This window comes from Crocuta crocuta, unplaced genomic scaffold (genome assembly GCF_008692635.1).
Source record: "Crocuta crocuta isolate KB4526 unplaced genomic scaffold, BGI_CrCroc_1.0 scaffold334, whole genome shotgun sequence".
In the NCBI taxonomy this organism is placed as follows: Eukaryota; Metazoa; Chordata; class Mammalia; order Carnivora; family Hyaenidae; genus Crocuta; species Crocuta crocuta.
This window is the reverse complement of record NW_027533260.1, coordinates 1730872-1743039: the sequence shown is the minus strand read 5'-3', so window position 1 is coordinate 1743039 and position 12168 is coordinate 1730872. Positions and strand designations below refer to the sequence as shown.

Below are 12168 nucleotides of genomic sequence, written 5' to 3'. Positions count from 1 at the left end.
GTGCACAGTTAAGGTCACAAAATTCCTCCCGATCACCGAGGGTGGACCTCGAGGCCCTGGCTGCATTCCACCAGGCAGGCAAGGGTGAAGAGCTGAGAAAGTCCAACAGTGTGTTCTGGGATCAGGAAAGTACAGGTGACCCTCCCCTCCCCCCGCACCGAGTTGAACTATTCACAGAATAGCCATGTAATAAATACTTGACTTGAATTGGTTTCTTTTTCATTTCTTTCCTAAAAAGGAAACTGGCATGTTGTGGGTGGCAGTCTGGCAACATTTATTGCTTTTTACTAACTGCTTTATACTCTGACTCAGCAATATCTGTACGTGTGGTGCATGAGGAAGTAGGAAGAACGATGTTCGATGCTCGATGTTTGCTGGGTTGTCATTTGCAAAGGTGACAAAGGAAAACCACCAAAAGCCACAACAATAAGGGAGGGTCCAAGTTACTACAGATTGACGTTGGAATGTTATGCAGATGTGAAAAAGATTCAAGTGAATTTAAATGTAGGGGGTCCAGAAAGTTCTCTAGGACATATTGCTAAGTAAGAAAAGTAAGGTCAATATATCAAGTATTTTCCTGTTTCCTAAACACAGGAAATCATAGGAATATTTTTCAGTTTATCTACCTATCTATCTATCTATCTATCTATCTATCTATCTATCTATCTATCATCTAAATCAGGGATTGGCTGGGGCACCTGGGTGGCTCAGTCAGTTAAGCGTTCTACTCTCGGTTTTGGCTCAGGTCATAATCTCACGGTTTTGTGAGTTCAAGCCCCACATTGGGCAGGGATGGCTTGGGATTCTCTCTCTCTCTCTGCCTCTCCCCGACTCACGCAGTCTCTGTCTCTTTCAAATAAATAAATAAACTTAAAAAATATTTTTAAATAAATAAATCAGAGGTTGACAAACTTTTTCTGTAAAGTCTCAAATAGTAAATATTTACAGCTTCAAGCATCATACAATGTCTGTCCTCACTCCTGAGCTCTGCCCTGGTTGTGGGAAAGCAGCCTTAGATGATGCATAAACCAACGAGCCAGGCTCTGTGTCAATAAAACTTTATTTACAAACACAGGCAGTGGATCCCTGAGGTCAATGAATAGTGCATGTTTTTGGAAAAGTACACACACTTTTGTGAGGGGCCCATCTGGAAGGGGAAATGAAAAGGAAGGTGATGGTCAAGGGCAATATTACCCTCATATTCGCATTTTTTCCACCATGCAGAATTAAAGTTGTTTTCATCGGAAAAGAAAATAATGTTTGAAAATTAGCTTTCAGTGGCCTTTTCTCCCCTCCTCGTTATAAGGTAATGATTATTGAAAACGTAAGCGGCATATAAAAAAGTAACCAGGAAGTAAAATTTCCCTATCGTCTTACCAGCTTGAGCAGAGTTTCTTTTTCTTTTTAAGTTTATTTATTTATTTTTNGACTAAGCCACCCAGGTGCCCCTCAAGCAGAATTTCTTAAAGCGTTTATTTCAGTAAAGCAACAGATATTGCCGGAGCACTCACTGCGTGCAAGCGTGCAAGCGTTAGGAGCTGGGGACAGAGCAGTAAAGGACGCAGAGGCCCCGCCCTCTATAGGCTGATGTTCTGTAGTCAAAGAGACACAGACAATAAATAACAAACATGGCAAATAAGTAAATGAAATAATATGTTAGAAGGTAAAAAGTAAAAAGGGAAACAAACAGGAGAGCAGGTGGAGGAGACCGGGGCTACCTGAGGGCTGGTACGCTAGGAAACAGAATAGTCAGGGAAGGCCTCATCGCCAAGCTGACATTTAAGCAAAGAGTCGAATGAATCGAGGGAGCAAGCCATGGGGATTCTGGGAGGGAGACGGCTCGTGCAAAGGTCCTGAGGTGCGTCAGGTGTGTTCAAGGAACAGCCAGGAGATATGGATGGAGCAGAGTGGGTGAGGGGCGGAGGGTGGGAGGTGAGGTCAAGGAGGGGACCTCCAAGGGAGGGGCATACCCTGCTGGGACTTGCGGTCATGGTAAGGACTTTGTTTTTATTCAGAATGAATTAGGAACCACAGAAGGGCTCTGAGGAGAGAAGGGACATGAGCTGACGTGGGGAATAGACTGACTGAAGGAACTGAAGCAGGGAGACCAGAGAGGAAGTGACCCCAGTAGTCCAGGCAGGAGACGATCGCTGATTAGACCAGAGTGGTGGCAGCCAGGGGTCAGATTCTGGAACCTTTTAGAAGACCAAGCTGGCAATATTTGCAGACAGCCTTGATGTAGGAGCTAAGGAGAAAAGAGGAATCAAGGGCCACGTCAGGTGCTTTGGTGTATGATCTAGATCCACCGACCACGAGATCACCTGGGAACTTGTAAAAATGCAGATTCCCAGGCCCCGCCCAGGTCCACTCAGCTGGGGCCTCTGGGGTGGGGCCGGGGCACCCGCCTTCTGAGCAAGCTGCCCAGGTGAAGACTGGACACTGTTGACCCCAAAGTAACCATGATGGGCTCCTTGGGGGGTGGGTCTGCTCGGGAACAGAATAGGGGTGGATGAGAGGGTCCCCGTTCCCTGGCTGTGTCTCCTGGAGTGACACCTTGAATTCCCCCAGCCATGATTCCTTCATCTGTCACACGGGGCCATCAACTGAGTCGGCCTCCTAGGGCCGATGTGTGATCCGGATGCGCTCATGTGTATAAAATATTTAAACCGGAGCCAGCACACACAGCTCCCCATAAAGGACGGCTATAATTAGCAGCCTCTTCCAAAGAGTATAAATACTTGGTAAAGGACCAAACGTATCGCAGACGCCAGCACATCTGGCCCCGTGGCAGGGGGTGCGGGGACAGGATGCCAAATCAGACCCAGCCCTGGCCTTCCGGAGCCCCCAGCCGGGTGGGCAGGGCAGTGGCAGCCCCACACAAGCATGACTCACAGGTGTCAGGGCACAGAGAGGAGGGGCAGAGCTAGGGGGCCCCAGGGTGGGAGGAGGAGGTTCCGGAAGGGGTATCCCTGATCCGACAGTGAATAGGTGAGTTCTAGGCAGATAAGGTGGGCCACAGAAGAGGGCTGTGCACATTTGGAAAGGTTGGAGGTGCCTAGAATGTTCCTGCGAGTGGGATGGGCTTCAAAGGCATCGGAGCAGTGTGGTCAAGTGCGGGAACTTTTGAGTCAGACTGCCTAGGTTCAAATCCCAGCTCTGTTCCTTTCTAGCTGTGTGATCAGGGACAAGTTTCTTCACCTCTCTGTGCCTAATTGGCAAACCTGTATTGGTGCTCCATCAGTGAATAGTCATCCCCAAAGAGGGAAAACCTGATGACTTAAAACCACACATTTAGGATCTCATAGTTCTGGAGGGCAGGAAACGCCAACAATTGTTTTAAGTTTATTTATTTATTTTGAGAGACAGAGAGAGAGCATGAGCAGGAGAGGGGCAGAGAGAGAGGGAGAGAGCGAATCCCAAGCAGGCTCCACACTGTCAGCACAGAGCCTGACAAGGGGCTCGATCTCACGAACCGCGAGATCATGACTGGAGCCAAAAGCAAGAGATGGACGCTCAACCGACTGAGCCACACAAACACCACAAGCATCTGACTCTTGATCTCAGCTCAGATCTTGATCTCAGGGTCATGAGTTCAAGCCCCACTTTGGGCTCCATGCTAGGCGTGAAGCCTCCTTAAAAAGAAAGAAAAAAAAAAGGAGCTTTACTTTGAAAAGAAAATAATGTTTTAAAAATAGCTGTAGTGACCCTCTGCTTCCGGGCTCCCACAAAGCCACAGCTGAAGTGTGACTGGGGTGTGGTCTCATCCTAGGGCTCCGCTGGATCCGGTCAGTGTCTCAGCTCACTCTCACACTTATCCACAGGGTTCAGTCTCTTGCAGGCTGTTGGCTAGAGGCCAGCCTCACTTCCTTGCCACATGACCTTCAATGTGGCATCTTGCTTTTTCAAGACCACCACGAGGGTCAGCTAGCAAGAGATAAGAGTCCGTCTTTTTATAACCTCATCGTGAGAGTGACATCCCATCACTTGGGCTGTATTCTACTCGTTAGAGAAGTATGTCTCCTTTATAAGCAATAGAATCTGACTCTAGATGCTTGTTGGGAGTTAAATGAGACAACATACATGGATAATTGGGAACTTAGGATGCCTAGGATACAAAGGTATCATAAAAATATTAACAGTTATTACCTGGCCAGCCAGGAGGAGTCAGAGAAGTCTTCTCAGAGGAGGGAACTTTTGAGTTGGGTTTTGAAGTATGAGTAGAAGCTCACCAGGTGCTAAAGGTCATACATCCCTTCATCTTCTCAGTCAATAACCTTTCACTGAGGCATCCTGTGTTCTAGATCCTGTGCTGGGAAATCCCAGCGACCCAGTGAGTCTGACCCTGACCTTTGTGGAGCTACCGGTATTAGGGATGTTAGTCAGACCCAAGACTTGTCCTCTGAAGGAACCCACTGACAGATTGTTCCAATCTGGTGCAATCAGAGCATCAATATGAGGGTGAGGAAATGGTGGCCGGGCATGGCCTGGGGGTGGAGGGAGACTTTTATACACCCAGCACACACTGGACCTTGGGAGGTTGGCCTGGAGTTCTTGGGGTGGCGAGAGGGAGAGAGGGAATAAAAGCAGAAGGTACGGCACACGCAAAGGTACAGGGGTGCAAAAGACCATTTATCCATGTATCCATTCATTCATCTTTTGATCCCTTGATATGCCTTAATTGATTCTTCCATCCATCTGCCCACTTATTTATCTGTGTATATATACTTCATTCATTCATTTATCCCTCCATTCAGACAGTCATCCATTTCCCCATCCAGCCATTTACTTATCCGCTCATCCAGTTGTTTACTTATTCCATCAGTAACACATCCCTCCATTCATTCATTTACTCAGTACCAGCCGTCATACCCTCCTTCCACTCCACGTCCCCTCCTCAAGAGGACTTCCCTGATCCCTTTCTAAAATCACACCCAAGCTTCAGCCCTCGCTTCCCCTCCTTTTGTTTTCCTATTTTTAAAAAATATTTAAACATTTTTATTTATTTTTGAGAGACGGAGCATGAGCAGGGGAGGGGCAGAGAGAGAGAGGGAGACACAGAATCCGAAGCAGGTTTCAAGCTCTGAGCTGTCAGCACAGAGCCGGACGTGGGACTCGAACTCACGAGCTGTGAGATCATGACCTGAGCTGAAGTCGGTCCCTTAACCGACTGAGCCACTCAGGCACCCCTACTTTTTCTTTTTTTAAGGTGCAATTCTTTTTTTTTAAGTTTAGTTATTTATTTTGAGAGAGAGAGAGAGACAGAGAGCATGAGCAGGGGAAGGGCAGAGAAAGAGAGGAAAGAGAATCCAAAGCAGGCTTTGTGCTGTCAGTGCAAGCCCAGTGCGGGGCTGGATCTCACAAACCGTGAGATCATGACCTGAGCTGACATCAAGAGTCCGCTGCTTAACCGACTGAGCCGCCCAGTCTCCTCTTTACTTTTTTCCTCGCGGCACTTACCCCGTTTGCCAATGTGCTCTTTAATCACGTGTTCCCTTGTTTGGTCTGTGTCTACCACCAGGACACATTCATTTCTTCAGCGAGAATTTTTTGAGTATCTCCTGTGTGCCAGGCTCTTTTATAGGCTCTGGGAACATAGCAGGGGAGAAGACAGACAGAACTCCCTGCCAGCATGGAGCTCACATTTTAGTTGGGGGCATCAGACTATAATGAGTGGAATAAGTAAACTACTGGCATGTTAGAGGATGCTGAGTGCTGTGGTTAAAAAAAAAAAAAGTGACTAAGTGACTAGATGACAGGTATCAAAAGTCCAGGGGAAAACATGCTCAGAAAAGCCCTCATGGAAAAGGCGATAACTGAACAGAGACTAGAAAGAGATGAGGCAGCCAAATGGTCACCTAGGAGAAAAGCACTACAGTAGACAGAATGACATGTGCCAAGGTCCTGGGGCAGGGCTGAGTCTGGTATATTTGAGAAGCGTCAAGGAGGCCAGCGCGGCTGGAGCAAAGTATGAAATAGGGAGATGGCAGGAGATGAGGTCAAAGAGGGGCGACACGGGCCAGAGGATGTTGGGGCCTGTGGGACCCAGTGAGGACTTTGCTTTAACTGAGTGAGGCTGGTGCCCAGTGGGGGTGGGGTGCTCCGAGCAGAGGAAAGACAGGATCTAGCTTAGGTGTGAGCAGTTTCCCTCCGCCTGCGTGTAGGAGTAGATGCATACCTGAGTGCTGTGAGGGCTGGGATTACGTCTCTGTGACCTCCGCCTCTTCAGCTTCCAGAACAGGGGTCTGCAAACTATGGCCCCAGGTCAGACCCTCCCACCTCCTGTCTCTGTAAACAAAGTTTTAGGGAAACACAGCCACACATATAATTTACATATAATCCATGGCTGTTTACCTGCTGAGTATCTACAGCCGAGACCACGCAGCCCTCAGAGCTCGGAGCATTTACCGCCTGGCCCCGCACAGAAAAAGTTTGCTGACCCCTCCCTGAGAACAGGCCAGACACGTAGTAGGCACTCAATGAATATTTGTTGTCGTGGAACTGAACCCATCACTTATCTGGCTGGCAGCTTGCCCCTGTCTCAGAGCCACTTCTAGCCCTGAGTCACATGCAAGGAAACAACAGCCCAGTGACCAAAAATAAAATACTGGAATCATTCAAATCTTTACCGCAGAGGGATGGTACACAGGCAAGATTGAAGTCAGGACCCACAGTGAAATTCAACATGCTCTTTGTCCCTTTGTCTCTTAAGACTTGGGATGCCTTAACCCCGACCAGGAACGGGAGCTGCTCCCCCAGCTTTTTTTCTGGCTCAATCGGTAGAGCATGCGACTCTTGATCTCGGGGGGTTGTGAGTTCGAGCCCCACATTGGGTGTAGGGATTCATTAGGAAGAAAAAAACCCTTCCACAGAGTAGCCCCTCCCTGGTTCTTCTGTCTCCTTTCCTCTCAGCTCCAACGTTTTATCTTTGTGTACGAACTTAGCTCCGTGAGTTTGGGGCTTTATCCTGAGGGCCTCTGTGGCTGACTGCGGATGGAGGACAGTTGGAGGGCTTTGAACTGGGTTCCTGGGTCTCAGTCACTCTCTGGTGGTTTCACACAGTGATCCACACTCCATGCTTTGGAGGCAGACTGCCTAGTTCCAAACCTGGGCTCTGATGCTTCTAGCTGTGCAAACTTGGGCAGCTTTCGCTCAGTGTCCTCATCTGTAAAATGGGCATGACACTAGTACTTATCACTTGGAGTTCAAGACTCATAAAGTGCTTCGCACAGGCATCCGGCTCACAGAACGTCCTCAGCAAAAGGCAGCTCAATATTCCCAGTCGCTGATGTCATCAGTTACCCCACAGATTGAGCAGAAGTAAGGACACCTCCAGTGTTTCCCCCCTTGGTGGGAATGATGATGTCACCAGTTGCCAGGTAGATTTAACCCTAGCCGGCACTGATGACCTCACCAGTTACCAGGTAGAGTGCGGCTAGAATAGGCGTGCCAGAGCCTTGTTTCCTGTTTGAGTTTCTGGTGTGTCCCAGTTCACACACTCTTTCCCGTGTCCTCAGGGACATGGGATTCCACCTGTCTTAGCCTTAGTTTTCTGTCAGTCAAATGGGGATAATAGAAGTCTCCATTTCACAGAATTGTTGAGTGAATCCAGTGAATTAACACACACAAAGGGCACAATATCCAGCACACAGTTGGCATTCAATAAATAGCAGCTCATGTTATATATATATTTTTTAAGTTTATCCATTTAAACAAAATTTTTTTTATGTTTTATTTATTTTTGAGAGAGGGAGAGGGACAGCGTGAGCAGGAGAGGGAGACACAGAATCCGAAGCAGGCTCCAGGCTCTGAGCTGGCTGTCAGCAGAGCCCGACGCGGGGCTCGAACCCACAAACCATGAGATCATGACCTGAGCCAAAGTCGGATGCTTAACCGACTGAGCCACCCAGGCGCCCCTAAGTTTATCCACTTATTTTAAGAGAGAACAAGCACGAGTGGGGTAGGGGCAGAGAGAGAGAAAGAGGGGAGAGTGAGAATCCCAAGCAGGCCCTGCACTGCCAGTGCTGAGCCCGATGCTGGGCTCGAACTCACAAATCATGAGATCACGACCTGGGCCGAAGTCAGACACTTAACCTGCTGAGCCCCCCGGGCGCCCCCAGCTCCTGATATCTTCACCGCAGGAGGCTACAGGGGAGAACACTTGGGCCGAGGTAATAGGGGCCTCAGCTCTGTCTTGTTAGCCACACGGATTCAGGGGTCTGATCTCCTGCAATCTAAGCCCAAATCTGCCGCCAGGAGCAGCCAGGGGCCCCCTAGGCCTGTTGCTGGCCTGTAAAGTGGGTTAACGACAGTGCCAACCTCACAGGACCGGCATAAGGATGCCCTGTGACAACAAGATGGGCACGTTCCCAGCACACAATCAGGCTTTAGACATGTGAGCTATACTATCACTTCGGGGGCCCTCAGAAAAGTCCTCCCCTCCCTGGAATTCAGCTTCTCTGTCTGCAGAGGGTGGGCAGTGGACACGGCAATCTCAATGCTTCTTGCCCACAAGGACTCGCCTTGCTGGGCAAATGCAGTGGGAGATGGATGCTTGTACTCGCTTCTGCCCCCCCTCCCCCAACTCCATCTCTCTCCTCCTGTGTCTTTGTTCCCTGCTTCTTACCTCTCCGCCTTTCCGTTTCTCTGGCTTCTTTCCCCTGTGGTAGACTTTCTCTCACTCTGTTGTTTCGCTCCTGCGTGCTATCGGAAGGGCTTGTAAGGCAACAAATAACAACTGTAATAATGATCACTGTTTATGCAGCCTTTTCCCGATGTCCGGTCCACACTAAGCTCTTGGCACGCATTATCTCATTCATATAATACAAGGGTTTGTTACTATTGATTCGACAAAAACTTAGTGAGCGCCTACTGTGCGCCTGGCCCTGATGATCCAGCACTGAACAAAACAAAGATCCTTGCCTTCTTGAGACTTATATTCTTCTTCTTTTTTTTTTTTAATGTTTTAAGCAGCGGGATTAGGAGAGTGTCAGAGAGAGAGGGCGACACAGAATCTGAAACAGGCTCCAGGTTCTGAACTGTCAGCACAGAGCCCGACGCGGGGCTTGAATCCACCAACTGCGAGATCATGACCTGAGCCGAAGTCAGACGCTTAACCGACTGAGCCACCCAGGCGCCCCTTGGTAGTTATATTCTAGTGAGGAGACCAATGATACATAGATAAGCACATAAATACTTAGGACAAACCAGGCAAGTCAGCGGAGTGTGTGATGTGGGGACCGGTTCATATAGAATGCTCAGGACAGGCCTTCCAGAGCAGGTGATACTAGAGGAGACCTGGCCATATGAGAGGCAGACAGCCATGCAGAATCTGGGGGAAGAGGATTCCTGATGGAAGACACGGCAAATGCAAAGGCCCTGGGGCAAGACCGTGCTTAGGGAGTGTTTGCGGAAATGAGGAGGCCAGTGCTGCTGGAGAGCAGTCACAGGGAGACCAAAGGGAGATGAGATCAGACAGGGCCCCAGGGAACACATCACGCAGAGCTTTGTGAGCCACGGTGAGAACTTCAGCTTTTACTCTGAGATGGAGCCATGAAAGCACAAGCTTCTGAGCAGAGGAGGGGAATCGTCTGAATAGAGCTCGACAGGATCCTACTGGCAGTCATGTGTGTGCGGGGTTTGGGAGTTGGCGGGCAAGAGCGGAGGCAGGGAGACCTTCAGCCCCATTTTACAGATGCAGAAATCAATGGAACTTCAAAAGAAGGCCAGTAACGGTGCAAGCCCACACAGCTATTGAACTACAGAGCCAGGCTGACTGGGGCTTGGTTCTTGAACCGTGAGATCATGACCTGAGCCGAAGTCAGACGCTTACCCGACTGAGCCACCCAGGTGGCCCTGGGGCTTGGTTCTTGAGCAGCCCTGTGCTGCCACCCTAGCTGCTCATTCCTGCTGGAGTCAGTGTACCTCTGTAAAATGGGGCCACAGCTCAAAAATCATTGGTCCAGGGCTCTCTTGCAACAGGCTAGCTTCAGTCATGGGCTCCACCTTGTGGGTTTGCTGGGCCTTTGCTTTGTGACCTTGGGAACTCACCTGCCTCTCCCTGAGCCTCAGTTTCCCCATCTGTACATTGGGAAGCATTAACCACCATTTGGGTGTAGCATGGTGGTTAAGAACATGAGGCTGGGGGCACCTGGGTGGCTCTGTCAGTTGAGCTTGGGACTCTTGGCTTCCGCTCAGCTCATGATCTCATTGTTCCTGAGTTTGAGTCTGGCATCCTGGTCTGTGCCAATAGCACGTCGCCTGCTTGGAATTCTCTCTCCCCCCGTCTCTCTGCCCCTTCCCCACTGGTTCTCTCTCTCTCTTTCAAAGTAAACATTAAAGAAAAAAGAACACAAGTTCTGGACTCAGATTTGGCGGGATCAGAGTCCTTGCTCTGCCACTTGCCTGCTGCATGACTTTCGGCAATTAACACTGTCTTTCTAAGCTTGGGTTTACCTCATCTGGAAGATGAAGATCTTAATTCCAAGCAGTAGTTGTGAGGATTAAATGAGATCATGCAGGTAAAGCGCTTAGCACAGCTCCTGGTATACATCGGACACTCAATAAATGATCATCATTATTCCTGACGGTATCGCCCACACCTGCCTGGTGGGTGAGAGCCTGGGAGAGTGCCTGGTACGCGGTCGGCATTCGACAACAGTGAATTAATTCTCTCTCCTGTCTCTCCTGCCCGCTGGCTCCCGGGGGACCCAGGCATTCCGGCCTCCCGCCGCCAACCGCCCCCCCCCACGCCGGCTCTCACAAAGCCCCCATTCATGCAGCGCGTACAAAGCGGCGCATTCACCCGTATCCCTTGGGCCTCCCGCCCCCGGCCGCCCCCCCACAGATCGCCATTGGTCGCCTTCCCTGCCCATCAGGCTGGGGTCCTGCCCACGACCGCGCCGCCTGGCTCCGCACTTCGGCGCCCTTCTTNGGGCCTGGGGAGGCTGCAGCCTAGGGGCTTCGGATACCGGCCCCGAAGGCCGGTGCGGGCGGCGGGGGAGAGGTGGGGCCGCGGCCACTCACCTTGGGCGCTCAGCGGGACGGTGGCTGCGGGGGGGCCGGGGCGGGGAGTCTACACTCCCCCCCCCAACTCGAGTTCCTACTATGTGTAAAGCCGGGTCTGGGTCCTCGCTGGAGGCTCCAGGCCTATTCCGCAGAAGGGGAAACTGAGGCTCGCTTTGGGACCTTGGACGCTGTAATACCTGAGTCATCGCCTTCAATCCTCCGCCCCCAGATAACAGTGTCTCTGTTTTCACGTGTAAAAATTGCGGACCAGAGACAGGGGTCATGACTGGCAGAGGCAGAGGGGTAGGGAAAGACATGTTTGAGCACTCATGATGTACTTGGGCGTACTTGTACTTGCTTTTATTTTTACAACTAAATAATTCTATTAACTCGAGATGGGTTATATCGTACCCATTGTACAGGGAGGGGAAAGCTGAAGCTGGACAGAGGCGGTGACTGCAGGGACGGGGGTTGAGAGTAACACTTTGGAGACCAACTGTGTGCTGGGTCCCTTAACCTTTTGAATCTCAGAGTAGTCCCCTAGGGAAGGCTGTGATTCCTATGGCGTAGACGGGGAAGCCGGTTCGAGAGAGTTTGACAACGAGGAGGAAGGAAGACATTGATCTCTAGCCCCCTCCCACTCCGTTCTCTCCAAATCCCTCTTCAGAAAGAAAGAAAACTGTGTGAGCTCGAGTCCCAGCTCTCCCTCTGTGTGACTGTGTGACCTTCAGCGCGTGCTTACCCTCTCTGTGCCTCTCTTTCCCCGTTGGACAAATGAGGATGCTGAGGGTCCCTGTCCTATTGGTTTTTGAGATCATTCTATGAATTTTAACCCGGAGAGCTGTTCTGAGAGCCAGAAAAACACCGGCGCAGAGTCAACGCGCTTACCGCTGTTTAGTCCTCATTTCGCCCATGAGAAGACGGGAGCTGCGGAGGCCGGAATAACACTTTGTGGTCTTCTTCGATACACCTAGTCCTCTCTGTGGATGGTGTTGCCCCATTTACGGGTTGCTGAAAAAGGCTCAGAGAGATTACGTGCTGTCGCGAGGCACTGCTTGATTAAGCACTGGACTGGGGGCATTTTCTCCCACATTCTTATTTCATTGGCCACAATTCACAGAGAGGAAAGCGGAGGCCCAGGTAGCTTGAGCGGGAATCGAACCC

At 50.3% G+C, this 12168-nt stretch overlaps 1 protein-coding gene across 1 annotated transcript in view; it reads left to right on the top strand.

Annotated features, from left to right (window-relative positions):
- The first annotated feature begins 5980 nt into the window (after positions 1-5980).
- MYH14 (myosin heavy chain 14) overlaps positions 5981-12168 on the top strand; it is an 83107-nt gene continuing 76919 nt past the window's right edge. The window contains exons 1-2 of the mRNA XM_077747138.1: positions 5981-6045; positions 10844-11002. Coding sequence (XP_077603264.1) covers positions 5981-6045; positions 10844-11002 — 224 coding nt within the window. The remainder of the gene's footprint in view (positions 6046-10843; positions 11003-12168) is intronic.